This window comes from Myodes glareolus, chromosome 19 (assembly GCF_982192425.1).
Source record: "Myodes glareolus chromosome 19, mMyoGla1.1, whole genome shotgun sequence".
NCBI classification, from domain to species: Eukaryota; Metazoa; Chordata; class Mammalia; order Rodentia; family Cricetidae; genus Myodes; species Myodes glareolus.
Genome location: NC_142044.1, coordinates 53617474 through 53637914, shown reverse-complemented (window position 1 = coordinate 53637914; position 20441 = coordinate 53617474). Strand labels below are relative to the sequence as shown.

At 38.1% G+C, this 20441-nt stretch overlaps 1 protein-coding gene across 1 annotated transcript in view; it reads left to right on the top strand.

Moving 5' to 3' along the window:
* Positions 1–20441, top strand: part of Abcd2 (ATP binding cassette subfamily D member 2) — a 39434-nt gene that overhangs the window by 5880 nt on the left and 13113 nt on the right. The window contains exons 3-7 of the mRNA XM_048444807.3: positions 1848–1969; positions 5673–5838; positions 6520–6614; positions 10146–10291; positions 17418–17563. Of these exons, the coding sequence (XP_048300764.3) occupies positions 1848–1969; positions 5673–5838; positions 6520–6614; positions 10146–10291; positions 17418–17563 (675 nt within the window). The remainder of the gene's footprint in view (positions 1–1847; positions 1970–5672; positions 5839–6519; positions 6615–10145; positions 10292–17417; positions 17564–20441) is intronic.

Sequence of the window (20441 nt, the reverse complement as noted above, 5' to 3'; positions counted from 1 at the left end):
CAGCATCCCTACTGAGTAAGAGGAAAACTTGTCAGTGGGGATGTTGTTCCTCACTAAAAAGTCAGATGTGCTGACCTGAGAAATAAGATCGGTGAACATTTAGGTCATGGATTTATATCTCTGACATTAAGGAATCTGGCCTTGTTAGAGAGGCCAGGCAGGTGACTGTTCATGCAGGCTTATCATTACTTGCTCCATTTCCACGGTACCTGCCAAAAAACATGGTAGTTTAAAAGTTATACACTGTGGGAAAATATTTACTTTGTTGCTAAAAGCATAAAGAAACCCCAGAAGGCATTAATCTGCCAAAGCAGCCCCAGAGCTGTGATCCTACACCAACCCCGTCCATCTGCGCAAATGGGTTTTTGTTGTTGTTCTTGTTCAACAGAGGTTGCCAGTGAAAGGTCAAACCCCTTTTAACCCACATTCATAAAAACCCAGTGATTTGTTGAGATGGCCAACCAGATGGTTGAAATCCTAACCCTTTCTTGGTTTTAGCTCGTGGATGAATTCACCATTTCAGTAGCTGGTTGAGAACCCCACAGGGTTTTTCTATTAATTATCTATATCTCATTATGTATTTAAATATATTTTAAAGATATCTAGAGCCAAGCATGTGCTGCACAACTATTATCCTAGAACTCAGGTGGTTGACGTTGGAGGATCACAATATAAAGACACAGTTAGGACTCACAGTGAGAAGAGAAATCAAATGTGTAAATTCCAACGGACTAACAGAGGAGGACATGCTAGCGATTCAGCTTAACTCTAGGATGAAAAATCCTTGAGAAAGGAGGAAAATATCAAAATTATGAGGGCCAGACTAGTTCAGATTCCTGTTATAGGAACCTTACCATAATTATTTTTTGTATTCTACTTAGTAGGCTGGTAGAAATGGAATGGTATATGGTGTATGTACATGTTTACATGGACCTGTGCATGTATGCATGTGTGTGTATGCATGCATGTGTGCATATGGGTGCATTGTGTGAAAATCAGAAGTCAATGTCAGGTATCTCTTGAGATAACTCTTCACCTATATGTTTATGTATCCTAACTTTAATTTTTAAAATGAAATTTGTATTATTTAAAAATATTATACATGTATACATGTATTACTCTGTGTGTGTCTGTGTTAATGCATGAATGCAAGTACATATATGCCACCTCGTGCATGTGGAGGTCAGAAGACAACTTCTGGGAGTTGGTTATCTCCTACCATGTAGGTTCTGGGGATCAAACTCAGGTATTAGGCTTGGCAGCAAGTGGCTTTACCCACTGAACCATCTCAACAAAACCCCTACTTCCCTTTCTTCTTTATTTTTTTTTAAACCCAGAACTCATTGATTTATGCTGGCTGACCAATGAGCGCCAGAGACCCTCCTGCTCCTCCAGGGCTAAAGTGACTACCATGCCCAGTTTTCATTTTAAATTGTGGGTACAGGCAATTCAAACTCAGGGCCCCGTGCTTGCATAGATAGCACTTCCTGAATCATTTCTCAGCGCCCTCAAGGTAGTACTTTCATTGAGAATATCAGGAGAGCTCATTACAGTTGTAATAGTAGCAGAAAATTGGATACAGGAAATGTCTAAAGGAAGCTCAATGGAAATAACCTAATGCCTATAGATTTAGTTGTACTAACTTCTTGTTCTAATTAAATAATGCAAAAGGGAACCTCTAATAAAACTTAATACATAGTATTTATTATACTTAATAATAATAATTAAATGTATTTCTAGGAAATTGCTGGTAGTGATAAAATATTATTATTTTAGCCATAATAATTGATATAAAGTAAGACAATTACTTGGGAAAAACCTTAGCATTTCTGTGATTTTTCTCTTAGATCTGGAGGACGGCCCAAAGCAGGCAATGGTTAGTGATCGGACAGAAGCCTTCACCACTGCCCGAAATTTATTGGCCTCTGGAGCTGATGCTATTGAAAGAATTATGTCTTCATACAAAGAGGTATTTGAATTTCTTGCAAATTTGCGTAAAATATAAAAGCATCTGAAAGCCAAGTGTAAATGATGAAGTATGCGTAGCATTTTAGAAACAGGTATTTTTTTTTCTCACTCTCTCTATAAATGGCCAAGCTTTTAATTGAGGTCAAGGGTGGCAACTCTACGGTGATGTGGTCAGTTATTTCTGTTTACAAGCATAATTTTACTTGATTCTAAATGAAAAGAACAAAAAAGATTCACTCTCTTATGTGACCTCTAGAGCCCATGCTTGATTTACCTTCAGACTTTATCATTTGCAAATCACGTAATCTTCTCAAGATTTCTGTCTGCATAGATCCCTGTTTCTTTACTTGTAAGTTGGGGCGATGACAGCAAGGATTTTTCAGGGTGTCAAAAGTTCATAATGTGGGATCAATGCATTTCAGTGCTCACTAGTGTTAGTTAATAATACCAGCTTTACATCTTGCAAACTTTGCTCATCCTTCATTGATAAAATCTCATCGGGAAAATATAAAACCTCGTGATACCACTTCTAGTGGTCTTTGAAGCACGTGGGCGGGCTTCTCTGTCTCTGTCACTTTACCCTGGTAGCTGACCCTGAACTCTCTGACCACAGCGATCTCATTGCTCATCTTTCCCTCCCAGTGTTCTTTCAATACTTAGGTATGTGGCTAGTAAGTGTGTTTTAAAAGGATGGCAAAACAACAACAATGAGACCTGTGGCTACCACTGGGTTAAGATTAAAAAGACTATTCAATTACGATATTTCCAAAATTCTATTAATTAATTTTATAAATCATAAAGCAATATGAATGTTCAAGTACCATTGCAAAATTATCTCCTAATTTAACTAAAGTACCATGTGTGATACAGCTTCAAAGTTTCTGAGTTCCTTACAGAACTGATTACTGATTTGGATTTTTTTTTCCACCTTAAAACCAACAGTTAAGTATCACTTATCTAAACTACTCAATTTCTAAAATTTTAAACAGTAATTTCAATAATTTTGGTACCTAGTTTAAGGGATAGGGTTTTTTCATGTCACTCACTTTAATATTAAGCAATATATTTACTATTAATATTGGACAATGCCAGACAGTGGTGGTGCACGCCTTTGATCCCAGTACTTGAGAGACAGAAGGAGCAGATCTCTTAGGAGTTAGAGACCAGCCTGATGTATTGAGTGAGTTCCAGGACAGCCAGGGCTACACAGTGAAACCTTGTCTCTAGGGAGGAAAAAAGCAATAAATAAATAGATAGATAGGTAGATAGATAGATAGATAGATAGATAGATAGATAGATAGATAGATAGATAAGACAAAGAAATTGCCCATCTCACATTGAAATGTACTAAGTCACAAAAGGGTCATCATTTACCCATCCTAGATTATCTCCAATGATAAAAATTACTTCATTTTTCATTATCTCAACTTCACATGCCATGAATCTAAGATTGTTCACTTCTTAAAAGCACATTGTGCTACTGTGAGCAGATAAGAAGTCATCATGCCTTCTCCACGAGCTGCAAGGAGCAAAGACTCCTTCCTAGTCAGGATTCTACCTTCCACAGCAAAGCCCCTAGTGACCCAAAGCTCCTGTCTACTGGCATACTTTTAATTCATAGACATCCCCTTCCCATTGCAGTGTCTATCCCAGTCTACTCACCCATTGCTTCCTGTTCCTTTTTAGTTCTTCTGTAATTTTAGATTTTCCCTGTGCCAATATTTTTATTTGTCCAATTGGCTGCTTGGTTTATGTCAACTTGACATGGAGCCGGACATGGGAAAGAGGGAAACTTAACTGAAACAATGTCTCTAATAAGATTGGCTTGTGGGGGTATTGTACGGGTTGTGGGAAGGCCTAGGTCACTGTGGGTGGGGAGTGCCCACTGCCCTTTCTGAGCAGGTGGTCCTGAGTTGTATACAAAAGTGGCTGAACATACCATGGGAGCAAGCCTGTAAGCAATGCTCCTCAGGGCCTCTGCTTCAGTTCCTGCCTGCAGTGTCCTGCCTTCAGTTTCTGCCCTGACTTCCCTCAGTGACAGAGTGCGGCCTAGCAGTTGTAGGACGTAATAAACCCTCTCCTCTTCAGGTAGCTTTTGGTCATGGCCTTTTATCGCAGCAGTAGAAGTCCTCACTAGGACACACATGTTTCTTTTAAGTCTGTATTTTGCTAAACTGTCTTTCTTTTTGCCTCTATTTAAGAGCTCAAGACTTCCTTCCAGATACCATTTTCAAAGTCATCCTTTAGATAGCTATAACATTAATGTACATCAATAAATGGTCAAATTACAGGCCTTCTCTTCAGTAGAAGGCCTGTGACACTAACACCTCTTCATTATAGCTTAAGTTTTACTCACAAAGCTCTCGGCCATCTGCCAGCATCCGTGCGTTAATCTACAGATGACGGTTACGAGACGTCTTTTGTGACATGCATGCTCATTGGTGTCAGTTTTCCAGTTCTTTTGCTGAGCCAAATGATACAGTTAAGACAAGTCACCTTTCACAGTCCCCTGAGAGCAAGCCGCTCTGGCATACTAGAAAACCAGCAGAAGCTTAGCCTAGAACAGCTGGCACAACCAGAGCAAAGTGTCTCTCGATGGAGCCTTGTGGACTAAAGCAGAAATTCATTTCATCTTATCTTAAAATCTTATCTAGAAAAAAATCATCTACTTACAGCTTCCCTTGAGCATTGAAGCCATATTTGTCTTCAGTCCAGAGGCTGGATTGTGGGGTTTATGCTGCAAAGGTCCTGAAGCCTCTCCCTGGGCTCTCTTTCACAATGTGTCCCCTCTATTGCAGCTATTCCTCTGCTGAAACAGGAACTTTGACAACATTTGGCTTAGAAACGTTTGTTTATAAATGAGATCAAAAGTACTTTTCTCCTATTTAATAAATCCCTATCCACATGTGTATAAACAAACCTGCTTCTTGATGCTGCTTATAGGTAGGAAAACTGCCTCGGGTTCTATTTGGGGACGGCAAATGTGGCTGAAAGAATTGTTTGCTTTTAATATTTAACTAATAAATAAAATTAGAGTCCTTGTCATATTATTTTTCATTGTTCTGTTTTGAATTTTTTGAATATATGTGTGTATTTATGGAGGAGCGAACCCGAGGCTTCATTTATGCTCGACAAGTGTCCCATCACTAAGCTACATATGCAGAGTAATGATCTAGTTTAAATAGAAAAAGAAAAGGGATGGTAATTGTAATACATGTTTTTAATCCCAATGCTTAGGAGGCAGGGCAGGAAGATCTCTTTAAGTATGAGGCCAGTCAGAGCCGCTACACAGTGAGTCTCTGACTCAAAAACAAAACAAACAAACAGAAAACCCAAACAAACAAACAAACGAAAGCAAATATAAAGGATCACCCTTTCATTAAGCGGGACAAGTCAGAAATGTGACTAAAAGACATGCCTGACTCATTAATATTACAGAAGCTTCTCAGTTCATTTTGAGCCCTGAGGTAAATCAATATTTTTGTTTTATAACTCCAACAAAACCTATACCGCTGTCTTCTTTATTGTCCCTAACAAGCTTCTTACCAAGGTTTGCTTCAGTAATCAGATGTATTGGGTTTTTTTTCCTGTCATATACAATAAAGTAGAATCTTCAGCATCAAATTAAGAGGTTTATATACTACATAATATTTTAGAGTATCTATTATGGCTGTATTAACTCATTCTTTACATACTGATTTTAGATCACTGAACTAGCAGGCTATACTGCTAGAGTCTACAATATGTTCTGGGTCTTTGATGAAGTGAAAAGAGGCATTTATAAGAGAAATGTCACTCAGGAGCTTGACCAGCATAGCAAGAATGGAGGGAACGTGGAGCTACCTCTCAGTGACACCCTAGCAATTAAAGGTAACTAATTTCAGGGGGTTTCATGATGTGGGATTCAGTGTCGTCTTATGAAAAGAACTAAAGGATTCTTTTCTAGAAAACAGCTTTTCAGAGTTAAAGAAACTAGAATTTGGACAGCAAACATTATTTAAACAGCGGCCTGTAATATTGTGCTGACAAACAGGGAAGGAAGGAAATGTGGCAGTGACATTCTGGGAAATGTTTTCATGTTGTGTTTGCAGACAGCGCACGTGGCTGAAAGAATCGTTTGCTCTTAAAGTTTGAACTAATAAATAGAACTAATTCCACTGCCTGATTGTTTTTCATTATTCTACTTCTAAATGTTTGTCATGTATTAAAATATTTCACTTCCTAATTCGTTTCTTGGAACAGTGTAATTTTTTTTTGTAGGAAATAGAGGAACCGAATAACTCTAATTGTGTGGCTAGGTTACATCAGATAGAGTTTAAGTCTGTGAGAATAAAGATACTGATTTTGATTTTAAGATTCTTTTCTCAGAAACATTTTCTAAGTGGATTTAAATATAGATGTTAAATTGACTCATGTATTTTTATTTTTTCCCTATGACTTATAGATGTGAATTATCTTTATAATTGAGTTTATTCATTCTATTATATTATTCAAATTAATTAGCAGTAACTTGTGATGGCCTTTGTAACACAAACTATTCCTTGATTACAGGAACAGTTATTGATGTGGATCATGGAATCATTTGTGAAAATGTGCCCATAATTACACCAGCGGGAGAAGTGGTGGCTTCAAGGCTAAACTTCAAAGTAAGATGATAGTCAAGAATCTTCTGGTTGTTGGCCTCACACTAATAGAAAACAACTCAGAATTCATGTACCTTATGTTAAATACTTGGAGAGGAGCGTGTGGAAAAGGGGAAGTCAAAAAGGTATGCACAGCGGCTCAGTTGCAGCAGCAGTAACTTCCTCAGAAAGCAGAGAGAAAAGAGAACTTTCATTTTAGCTGCTTTAGTGCTAGGTTGAAAATCAAATTACAGATCACTGAGACTTGTTCAAGGTAGTTTTGGGGAACAAGAGGAAATATCAGAAAGTAATATCTGGAAATGAATTTTAACTTTTTATAAAAGTTATTAAGAAATCTGTAAGACTACAGTCTTACATACTTTCTAAAAGTATTGCCTTCCCCCAAAGGTCATCATCAAATTCAGTTTATCTAATACATGTTTTCTAACTTTTATTTCTACTTTAAATAATCAGAAGATTCATGGATACAGCTTCAGGTTTTAATTCTGTTGAAAAAAATTGATTTAATATTCTATATATTAATTACAAAACTAAGAAGTACAAGAACATTTTGTAAGTCCATGACTCTGATTTTAAAGCTCTGTGAAATTTAAACATACATTTAGAACTAAGAATAAAATGGCAAACATTTTGTATTAGGTACTTAAGTCATTGTGTCAGTACACTGAAAACTTAGAAAGAGGAAGTATTTAGTTGGTTCCTGGTTTTAGGGGATCTACTTAGGGTTGAGCCGTCTCACAGCTTTGGGCCTGAGAAATAGTTGAGCATCTTCCAGGAACGAGTACCAAAGGAAAGTCCTTAGTGCACGCTAGATAGAAAGTAGAGAAAGAGAATGCACGAAGGGTCAGATCAAGAAACAATCTGAGGACACGTTTCCACTGACCTTTTCCTTCTAGGTAGGACTCATGTCCGAGGCTCTCCACCACCTTCCAAAATGTAACCGAAGTTAGAGACTTAGTGATTGACACATGATTCGAGGGGGGACATTTCAGATTCAAACCATACCAACTAAAATGAAGGCAGCTGAGCCATGTTTAAATGAAGGCATGATCAGACTATTGAGTCATGAACACCATAATACTAATGATTTTGGAATAGATCTTAGCCTAGGCTTAATTATTAGAGATATATTTGCAATTGATTAAGGTTACTGAATATTGAAAAGAGAGGACTCAATACATTAAACACATAGGAAATTCTATTAATAAATTTGAGAGAAATAACTTGGTCAGGATTTATCATTTCATTATAAACCTACAGAATGGTTTTATTATTAGAATAGGACATGAGTACCAATTAGCTACTCACTTCAAATATGAAATATTTTATTATCTATCAATACTTAGGTAATTTAGACGGGGATAAAGCTAAGTGCTTAGGGTGCTTGCCTGGCATGCAAAGACCTTGAGTTCAGTCCTCACCCTGGAAAACAAAGTAACAGAAACAGTCTGTGATTTTTATATGACTCTGTGTTTTTGTAGTTGCTTTGTCAGTGTAGGTAATATATTACTGGTTCTTGTTGCTCTAATTTTTAAATAAATAGGTGACAAGGCCTGAATTACTATCTTCTAACTACGCCACTGTAGAGCCCTCATACCCTGAATTAAAACCCAGAGCTCAGCCTCTTGTAGAAAATAAACAGTAATCCAGTAGAAGAAGCTTACAAACTTTAAAAATACATAAAGATGTACATTGTTACAACATACTGTTTGCTATTATATTTGCCCCTGGAAACTGTATTTCAATTCTAGTCTCCATAGAATGGGATAAAAAGTTGTGTCTTTTCAGTATTAATTGGGAAATACAAAATTATTGCTTTTGGTTGGTCAAGACAGGGTTTCTCTGTAGCTTTTGGAGCTTGTCCTGGAATATGCTCTGCAGACCAGGCTGGCCTCAAACTCACAGAGCTCCCCCAGTCTCTGCCTCCTGAGTGCTGGAATTAAAGGTGTGCACCACCACCACACAGCTGGAAAACACATATTCTTTAAGGGAAATGATTTTCATCCTATCTGTTGTACTTTAAAATTAAAATTTTGACTTATCAAAAAATTCAAAGTATATTTAATCAGTATTTACTGAGAACTTATGCTAAAGAAATATATAAATATAAAAAAGTTTTCCAACTTTAAAAAACATGTTAAATTTCTAGGAACTCCTAATAGAAACTGACCCTTTTAGAGCATTTTAAGAATGTACTACTCCAAAAATCTACTGGCGAGTACTCATGCATCTGTCAAATTAATCATCCATCGTCAAGTAATATAGGAGAGAAGACACATGTCAGAATTCATTCTTTGCATGTTCTCCTCAGGACCTTCTGGAATGCCACCAATTCACCTTTGTGTTTGTTTTTGGCATTTGTGTCTTCTCTATGACAGAAAGTAAGATTTTTTTGTCCATTTTGTGGAAATATAAACACATAGACATCCTGTAGAGAGCTCTGCCTCTTGTCCCTTCATCTTATCTTCTTTTTCGCACCACTGATTATAAAACAGATCAAATCTGTAAGCAGCGTTCCTGTCCCTTGCTCTTCATGATGTCCTGCACGTGGGATAGGAAGGCAGCCCCCCCACCCTACTGAGCACAGTGCAGAGACCCGAAGTCCAGCTGTTTAAATGTAATTGGTAACTAAGACAAATGATAAAGGGGAGCTTCTGATAACAAGTAACTTGTTTTATCAGTGGATGATATACGTATATGATCACAACTTATATAAAGAGGGTGGATATTTTATGTGTATATAGTCTTCCTAAGTGAGAGATGGGCTCCATGACACCCAAACCTGATAACATTCAACCCCTTTATGTTATATTTTATACAGAAAAAGGTTCTGTACATATTCGATACAGGCACAACCTTTTTTTTCCTTCAATTATTTAAATCCTTAGATAAATGACTCTTCAGAACTAGAGTCTGGAATATGGAGACTTGCTTATATGTGTTTAAATTCAACTTCAATCATACTTTATGGTACAGTGCCCTTGCTTTCATCTGGTTTTGTTTCATAAGTATATTTATTACATTTGTGAATGAAGCAGACTAAGAATAATCTTTTCTCTTTGATTGTGTGCTTTTGTAGCATTTCAGACACTGAAGTAAAAAATTAAGAACCCAGCAGGCCCCTTGGGTGACTGTGTTTTATAGTATATTCAGTTATCAGTTGCATTTGGATTTGTGTATATTTAATTAAATAGTGGTATATATAAAATGTAATGTATTTTTAATTTAGACCATATGATTCATCTTCTTTCCTGTGTAGCTCATTTCTCTACATGTGTGTAGATCTGATAACGATATCTCAGTTAAAGTGTTGAAGAGTCAGTGTTCATTCTAAGAAGATCCTTTTTCTTGCAATTAATTTTACAATACTTTTAGCTTTAGAGAATTGTCAAAGCCAGACTTGACATTCTATCCTGATACATTTTCTTTGATTTCTTTAACGTCCAATATTATCACGTGATTGAATGTCTAAATCACTACCAAATGGAAAAAATTATTAAGTATTGCAACTTACTATTTTATTTCTGACTTCAGGTAGAAGAAGGGATGCATCTTTTGATAACTGGTCCCAATGGTTGTGGGAAAAGCTCTCTCTTCAGAATCTTAAGTGGTTTGTGGCCTGTGTATGAAGGAGTCCTCTATAAACCACCTCCCCAACACATGTTCTATATTCCACAGAGGTAAGACATTCTTCATCTCAAATGAAGACAACTGCCTTTGCTCTTGAATTGTGTTTATTCCTCAGGCTGTTTGGTTTATGCTCAACTGAGGATATTTTCCCCGAGAGAAGCTATTGAATAAGTAAGAATGAGTTCAGTTGTCCCCAGACTTCTTTTTCACTGTTTTGACTGTAATAGAGTCTGGATCAGTGCTGCTTCCTGTCGTTTCCACACTTGATAAGATTCAAAGACTTTAGATGTCTTAGGAAAGAATAAATGGATTCGAAGAATTATCCGATTATCTTGTCAGATTATTCTCTTGGAGACAAAGACATAGTGCTTTGGTTCTATTCGGGTCTTTCCACCATGTTACGTACACTCGTGTACCTGAGAATTCTCCATTCAAGCCTGAAAGCGTTTTTACAGTCTTTATGGTGATTATGCTACACAGTCAATAATCTTAACTACCTTAGGTAAAATTGTTTTAAGAATGAGAAAATAAGATAAGCAAGGAACAGCTCATTGTTTTTGCCAAAATCTTTAGCCATTTTCCATCATAACAGCTACAGAAGTATCTAAACTCAAAGTTCTATATTCGGGAGTTTAAAGTATTTATTGTGGGTGAGAGAAAACCAGGTTTAGAAAAGAGCTAAGCTTCTGTGGTCCCATGAGTTCTTCCAGTGTCAGCCAGGTTCAGTAGACACCACATTACAGACATTGCATCCGGCTCACCCTATCTGCCCTCTGGGCTGAGCAGACAGGACACAGTGTTCCTTCTGATCGGAGGACTTCACAGAGACATGTATTGGAGAATCTAGGATGGAAGCATGGGGCAGGGACACAAGCTCATGTAACACTGAGGGCCAGCATCTCACTCTTCCGTCCCCCCTCACACTTACTCTTCTCTGTCAGTAAGTGGTGATCTCATCCTGCCCATTGGTCTGAGTTTTAGACCGTAAGCAGCAGTTAGGGTCTGTGGCTTTCAAATAAGACTCATGGAGGGAGTAACAAGATGCAGTCTGGTGTATAGGAAAATGAAGAAAAGTGTTAGTTGAAAATGTTAAATGTGTTGTTGGTACCTGAGTTTAACACAACTCAAATGCCATGCGACACAGTAAGCACTGCTTCGTTTTTATCTTTGGGGAAACCTCAATGTTCTACCTCAGTTTGAGTTTTATAAATGAATGTGGCAAGTAGCCTGATTTCAATTTTGTACTTAAGCTATAAGGTATAGAATCATGAGAAAAATGTTCTATCAAGAAATATATTCTTGATGAAAATGAAAGCACATAAATAAAGTTTACATTTTACCCACTAAATATTGTATATATGTTGTATGAATAAACCGCTTTTGAATATACATGTGATATAGTGAAGAGAGTTTCCCAAGTAGTGAGCAAGTTTATGAAAGTGACTAAATTAACCTTCACCCTCAGAGGGAATGAACCACAATGTTTTACAATAAACAGAAATTGTTAAGAAGTTTTTTTCTTATGAAATGTATTTTTGCCTGAGCAAAACTGTCAAGTCCAACCTAGATAAAAAAGCAGGAGTAGTCTATATTTTAATAACATGATTATTGTTTTAAGTCAGTTCACCTTAATTATATGCATCTAAGGGCTTGGGGAATCATATTTACACTTAAATTTTTTTATAGAGTTGCGTTCCTTCCACTCTTGCTCAACATTTATTTAAAGCACAAATATAAACAAGGGAGTCTAGTTATAGTGTTTATTTCTCATATTCTAAAAGCCAATGATTTCTTTCAAGTAAATTTTCAAATGATCACAGAAGTTTTATTACATAAAAGAAGATAACAATATGACCTCTTTTAAAATATGTGTCAGTAAATGAACATAGATCATCAAACAAATGACTACTATGATTAATTTTTCTATGACTCTCTAGCAATAGAATGTAAGCTAACTACTAGTTTGGCAGAAAAACCAATGCAGAATTCCGGCCTATGGATGAAGTCTATAAATCATTAAACAGATTTTACAGTTACTCGTTGTGATTGAAATATTTCTTTTTAGAGAATGGATCTGTTTATGCAGTGATTAAATGCAAAATGTATCGCTGCTTTCCACTGGTGAAAATGCAGTAGGTTTTATGGCAGTGGGTTTCTTATATTATGTAATAAGCAAAATAAAACTACTTGGGGACAAGTTCACAGTTGGTTTTGGACCAAACCTTCGCACACTGGGACCCAAACAGAAATGCTTCTCTGACTCATTTTAAAAATTGGGAAACATGAATTCCTGCGAAATTGCGAAATTGCACTAATGTTTTCTCAGTTGGTGTCTTCTCATGCTTTAGCAATGTTCATAACAAGAACCAGATCATTGGGAAACTGGGCCGTGGTACATGAAGACAGAGTTGGTCTGTATAAATTGCATCCAAATCATTGTCCCTCACCTTGTGCTCGTCGATGACAAAATATAAGAACTGGAGCAGCCGTAGGTTTTAGGACAGAATGTTTCATCTGGAAAGTGCATTAGCCACCTTCCGTCTGTGGGCTGGTGAATGGCAAGAGGCTGGGGCTTTGCTCAAGTAGTACTGGAAACCCATTCTGGCACCTTCCAATGGAGACCGAATGTCCTGCACCATCTGACTGTGCCCATTAATCAGATGGCTGGTGCTCATCACCCCTACTGGACCGGCTTTCATGACTCTCAAGAAGCATCTTCCACTTTGATTCCACTTTGGTGTGTTTCCTGAATTATTTTTCCAATTCTTGGTGCCTTTTCTCTTCTTCCCAAGCCTCTAAATATAGGCTGACGACTCTCTGCTCTTGCTTTCACTTCTTCCCTAATTTATGGCCTATGACTCACTTACTTATCCCTTGGTGACTTTCTGTCTGTAGCTGTCACAGCCCCCAAAGCCAACTTTACAGTTCTGCGTGTATTTAATTTAGTTTCCCAGCTAATCAATGCTATTAGTGCACTGACTAGCATCAAAATGTTCATAACTGAGCTTTGCTCAGTACTGAATGACCGCCAGATTTCCTTTCTATTGACAAATCTGCCTGTCTGCTCGGCAACTTACACTCTAAACCATCTGTCGATTTTGTGACTTGCACTGGGTATGTTGCCTAATCCTCTTTGTGATGGTGAAATGTCAATTAGCAGTTCTTCTTTAAAGATTTTGCTGAAGCAGTGACGAAGGCTCCGTAGATAAATGGAATAAAACAAGTGACTTCACAAACGAACTGGGTCAAGTTCAGAGTTGAGTGATGGTACTACAATAGCGAGATTAGGAGTCTATCCAGAACCAGCTCTCTAAAGCCTGTTATCACAACCATTACTCTACTGTAGAGCATAGAGTATGGCATGCTGAAACATGGACAGGAATGATGACTTCTTCACATTCTAGCTGTCTGTCGGGGTGTACGACAAAGCCTTTAGTGGTGCTCATAGACTGGATGCACAGGTGTAATTTTAACATTGCAGTCTTGACTGTGCCGTGTGACAGGACCTCTCTTTACATTAGCATCTATGCTTTATGCTAAGGTGGAGGAGACCTGCACCTACCGATGTGTGTTACGTTAGAGCTGGCATCAATTTTAAGTCAGTGAGCCTTCTCTTTCCTAAGGGCTCGGATAGTCACAAAGCTGCAAAGCGGTCCTACTTTACATCAGTGCTACTGTTGTGATTTGTAGGTGTGAACTTAAGATAATTCTGCAAATGATTGCTTAAGGTGATGTGTGTAAGCAAATGAATTGCATTCTGCTTTAAGAGAATGTGATGAGGAAAGGAAAGAGGGCTGAAGGAGGAACTTTAAAAGTAGGACAGAAATATGACTGGAGATGGTTCAGTTCTTTTGGAAAACAGCTTGGCAGTTGCCCAGAAAGATCTTTGCCCCACAGTTTCTTTTATTGGTTTATACGCAATACGCATAATTCCCCAAAGTAGTGAACAATAAAATATCCTTCAGGAGATGAATGAATGAATCAAATGTGGCTTGCACCTACAATACAACATCATAATAATATTCAGCTCCAAAAAGGAATATAGCATATTCTAAGACACACTTGAACCTGAGAACATTTTGCCATTAGGGAGAAGTCAATCATAAAAGAGCATATATTGTGTGAGTCTGTATATTTGTTATATTCAGAATAGGCAAATCCATGGAGACACGAAACAGACTGGTTACAAGGAGCGGCCAGATGACAGTGTCCTGGCTATGGGGCTTCTGGAGGTAGGAGCCAAGAAAAGTTTTCTCAGGCTGGGGATGATGGCCACTTGATCTCGTGGATGTGTTAAAAACCACTGAATTATAGACATTAAAGGCTCATATGAAATTTTAAACACATGCCAAATTAAACAAAGATACTTAAGTGGTTCTTTGCATTTGTGAAAATCTTTTATGTATGTGTGTAGTTGAAACACAGACATTCTTATTTCAAATAATAGTTAGATATAATACAAGACAATTATGCTCTATGAGTTTCTCAAACAAACACTTCGTAAATGCTGTGTTTGAAGCCTTTCTCCTCAGCCAGACATACAGGGCTGGTATAATGTTTCACAATTTTTAAGATGTGTATAAATGTTTTACCTGCATGTATTTCTATGCACCATGTGAATGCCTGGTGCCCTTGGAAATCAGAAAGGTATTGGAGCCACTGGAATTTATAAATAGCTGTGAGTCATCACATGGGTACTGGGAACCAAATGGGGGTACCCTGCAAGAGCAGCCAGCACTCCTGGCTGCTGAGCCACAGCATCTAGCTCTTACTGTCCCGATAAAACCGATGCTAAGCTAGGATGGCCCGGTGTGCCTGACAAAGCCGCTCCAGTTGGGCATGGTTTGTGAAGTCCCTGCCTGTGTTAGTCGCCACTGCTGCTGCCACAAGTCACCAGATACTGGCGGCCATCCTCTCGTAGGCTGAGGCTTACAGGCCAGGCTATTATCAGATGACACTTGGTGTGGAAGGTGAAAGGCTGGGAGGATGGTGCGGTGGGTGAGAGCACTTGCTGTTGAACGCAAAGAGGAATGCACTGCGTTGCCTACATGATCTGATCGTTTGAAAGGCTGGCCTTCAGATACTCCAGGTGAGAATGGAGTTAAGAAACTGTTTTCAATCATTTTATAATTTCTTGAAGCTCTGTAGCCAGTGTTACTTAACTCGTTCCATTCCTATCCGTTTCCTCCTGTCTTCTGTGGTCATGGCATCTGTTTGATAGTTATAAATAGTTATAAACAACAGTCAGTTCCTTGCTTTTCAATTAATTTCAGCTAGCTGTTTAGTTAATTTTATTCCTCAAATAATAACATTTTAACATGACTATAAAATCAAAACTTGTCTAGAAAGGCTGTGGTGCACGCTTTTAATCTAGCACTGAGAGGTAGAAGCAGGTAGATCTCTGTGAGTTCAAGGCCAGCCTGGTCTACACAGGACAGGCAGGGCTACATAGTAAGACCCTGTCTCAATGTCAGGAGAGAGAGAGAGAGAGAGAGAGAGAGAGAGAAAGCAAAAGAAAAGATGTTTAGAGAACATGTTTACTCTCTCCATTTCACCTCCTTGGTGACCTTTCCTGGCTTGCTTCTCCTGTTTCCTTCTGCTGGTGTAACCAAAGGTGTGTATTTTATATCACCTTCAACTTCTTTTCAGAGAAGCTGACAAACTGTCTACCAGTGTTTTCTCAACTGGGGACAACTTGTGACCTAGGGGAATTGGCCCCGTTGTGGAGACTTGCAGACTGTGTTTAAAATCATGTTGGAGGAGATGATGCTGACACCTAGTGGATAGAGGCCAGGTGTGCCAGTAACCCTTCCCTCAGCGGACGCCACGGGCAAGGAAGGACTACTCCCCCCCCCCCCTCCCCCGTCCCTCAGCTGGTCAGAGCTGCCCTGCGCCACCCTGCTCTGGGTCCGCTTTCACCTTTTCCTTTACAGCTGAATGGTGATCACAGAACTCACTCTGTTTCTTCCTGGGTACCTGCCTGGCCTCTTTAGTGCCTCAGAATAGGTCCAGAACGAGGTCCTCTCAGGAGGTAAAGCTAGTCGATTCAAGGACTCCCTCTGCCTGCTCCTTTAACTTGGCTTTGGATATTTTGACCCTGCAAATGGCACTTCAATGGAAGCTCAGGAAAGATTTCCTTTCTGACATTTTTAGGAGCATATCCTCCGAGAAAATTCCCAGAAGTAGGTCAAAAGGCAAATGACCTGTCAATTTGCCAGATTCCCTCCAAGGAGGTTGGATTTTCCCAATGGTATGGGAACATCTGTTTTTCCCATGGGCCATCAGCTGACTGGATTATCAAGCTGTTGGATTTTTTGCCTGTCTGATAAACAAGAAAACCAATGTCATATTAATTTACATTTTCTTACCAATAATATTGTGCCTTTAGTTTGTTTGTCTACATTGCTTTCAAAACTCCAAGTTTTATGTTCAATGCAAATAATTTTAGATGTACAGAAGCAAGCTTTGTTAAATATGGCTGTAATAGTCAGTGTTTTATAGATGAACAGAACTGACAAAATGAAGATAGATGGACAAACAGGTAGGTAAATGTTGACTTAATTAAGGAAAATATATAAAGGGCATTTATTAGAGTGGTGTACAGGCTGTGGTCCAGCTAGTCCACCAATGGCTGTCTACCAAGGGAGAGTCCAAGAATCCAGCTGTTCAGTCTACAAGGCTGGGTGTCTCAGCTGGTCTTCAATCTATGCCAGAATCTGGAAGAAGTAGGTGCTAATAACAGTGAAGGAATGAACTTGCCAATGAAAGTGATGACAAGCAGGCAAAGAGAGAATACTTCCTTCTTCCATGTCCTATATAAAGGCTATCACCAGAAGATGCGGTCCAAGTTAAAGATGATAGATCAAAGGATCAGGACTGAAAGTAGGTCTTCCCAATTCACATATTGTAATTAAGAAGAAATCCTCATTGGTGTGCCCAGACCCTTGGGTTTTAGTCAGCTCCAGATTTAGTCAAGGGGACAACAAGACTAGTCATCACAGTGGTGAAACAAAATATTTTTGCCGCAGAAAATATCAAATGATCTCTAAACCAGGCATTATTTTGAAGACTCCTCAAGGAACATAAACTGAGGGTAACAGTTCCAGCCGGCAGGCTGTCACCCTGGGTAAGCTAACGTGCCTTTTCACCAGGACTCACATGTGTGGTGTTTTACAGGCCATACATGTCTCTTGGAAGTCTGCGTGATCAAGTCATTTATCCTGACTCAGTGGATGATATGCATGAGAAAGGTTACACTGACCAGGACCTAGAAGGCATTCTGCGCCGCGTCCACCTCTACCACATAGTTCAAAGAGAAGGAGGTAGAGTATGGCGTTTTTTAAAACGTGGTTTAACTTAATTTGCAGAGCAATTGTGGGCTGTGTGTGATGGTGTGCACCAGTAGTGTTAACACTTAGGGCACGGAGGCAGGAGGGTCAAGAACAAGTCACCCTCCCCTGTGCAGCAAGTCTGAGACTACATCAAAACACTGTTTCCGCCTCCCCCACCCCCCAAAAAAGTATCAATTAATTAAGTAAATAAACTTAGCTTTGGTACTAGTTACCTAATACCCAACAGAAACAGCCTGTGGGATGCGTTTCCCCTTTTGCTGAACGTTTTGGGGATGTCCCTCTGTCATGGCGTAGAGGAGGTGCTACAGCACAATTCTCACCTGGGAAGGCTACTGGCGTTCTCCTTCTCCCCCTTTCGTCCTTCCTGAGTTTATCCTGGGTCTTCTCTGTCAGTCAAGTCTCTCTCGAAGTGCTCTCGCTCAGACACATAGGCTACACAATGGGTGACTAACTCTAGTCAAGGTGACGACAGCGATGACTGTCCCAGGTGTGTATCAAGCCTGTCTTTTCTGAATATGTGATACTATTAGACCATTGCATGTAAGTAGAGATTTCTTTCTTCTTTTTCTATTACAGATATTCTGGTTTTGCCCGTCTTGTGATTAATATGGCACCCTTCTCTTTTACCAGTCTCCATAATACCATATCTAACACTTAAAGACCTTGATATTTACATGTATAAGTATTCCTTAGGCCACCGTCGTTCTAGATATATGTAAAGTCTAAATGAAATATTTGCTAGCCGAGCTCTTTCACCTTACATTAAATATTATTTTGAAAAGTAGATTTCACACAATTTGTTTGTTTTCAGTCCCACAATCTTTCTAATATCTAATGTGTAAATATTACATATCATATATAATATATATCTATATATCTTTAGGCAAGAAATAAGAGATTAAATAGTATGTAAAACTTCTTCATTGTAAGTTTCTTTAGAATAACACATATATGAAACAGTGGGAATATGTATACATATGAGCTTTCAATTCAGCTAGTTTCTAATAGTTATGATTCTTAACTATTTTAGTAGGTCATATGATTTAATAGCCCAGAAAATTAATATAAAAGCAAGCCATAATTATAGGTTTAGTTATGCATACATAGGTTTTATGTTTTTACCCCAACCTAATTACATTATTTTTGGGGAAAAAAAAAACAGTATATCAACTTTGATCTCAGAGTGGAAGAATCAAATCCTATTTAGCATTTCTCAATGTACCTTTAGTGGTAAAATGGTAATACAATTTTTTTTATTCAAGGCTTCTGTGAATATTAAATGAAGTTATATGTGTAGTTTTACTGTGGTGGCCATGCATAACAAGTAAACATAAGCGGTGACCTAATCCCTCCCATAAGTAAATGAAGCAGGCCAGACCGATAGGGCTGGATTTCTATTTACATTGTCTGCTCTCTTGGGAAAGCAGATTTTTTCTTAAGTGTCAGGTGGCCAATCTCTTCCCAATTTCAAATTTATACTTTGACAGTATAAATTTTACATATTATGGGCAAATTAATTAAGCTTGGACTTCCATGATTATAATAGAAATTTAAAATAAACACAAAATATACTTTCAGAAGCCAGAAGTTTTAGAACAATTTTTAAGTTTCAAGCCTAGAGGTTTATAAACCTTGTCCTTGGACACATAAAAAAATTAGTGATATAATAGGAACAGTTATGGTTTGTTGAATATTTACTGCACAGAATATACCATATCCAAACAAGTACATATTCTTCTGCTCAATGTTCATGGAAGTCCATTAATGTTGAATTATTGTCTTCATTGTACAGATTAAATTCTGGTCGTTACTTTCCAATAATTCCCATAACAGCTGATAGAACAGAATTCAAATACAGATTTAACACTGTGTTAATCTAGTGTTATGTTCAACACTAGACATAACCAGTGTTCTGCTGTGCTGCATGTCTCTTAGTTTTCTAGGCATAAGAACTATTATGTACCTTCACATAAATGTATCTTTCTTAAGAAATTAGTTCTACTTAATCTCTAGACATGAAGCATCTAAGTCAGTGCTTCTCAGCCTTTTCAGTGCTGCAACTCTTTAATACAGTTCCTCATGTTGGAATGACCCTCCAACCATAAAATTATTTTTGTTGCTACTTCATAATTGTAATTTTGCTACTGTTATGAATTGTAAAGTAAATACCTGAGAAATTTTTCTTAATGCAGAAAAAAATACTTCTACTTACTAGTGTACAACTTCCTATTGGAATTATTTAGATTAGCTAACTCTTTGCTTAACAAAGACCTACCTATGTTTTATTCCCAAAAATAGGTTTGAAAATATAAAGAGTAGAATGGGGACAAACATACACAAATCAGACAATTATACATCTTCAGGAAGCAGGGAGATGGTTTTCTTCTTAGCTGTCTTTGTCTCAGTGAATGAGCATCAAGCATTATGACTGTTGCTAAGGATGCTGATGGAGCCCTCTGGGTTCAGTAGAGTAAAAGGTGCAATTTATTAAAATATGTCAAAATTAACTTTTCCTTTGCCTGAAAACCTTTCTCTCATGCCTTGTTTCGCAGTCCAGGGAACAAGTCATTCTCCCCAGAACATGCCTTCATAGTGAAGCAATCTAGATCCATTCAAGTCACCATTGGCATTTCATAAGTGCTATAAAGTTTCTCACATAAAATTATTATTTCAACAGTTTTTCCCAGAAGGAAACTGGCATTTTGAAGGGTTTTGTAATATAATCTCATAAGGATCTGTTTTTAAATAATGTCCAGAAGTTTACTCAAGGGAATGAACAGTGATCCCTCCCAAGAAGACACTGGCTAGACATGGTCAATGGGAAATAGTGCTAAAGTCTTTCACCTTG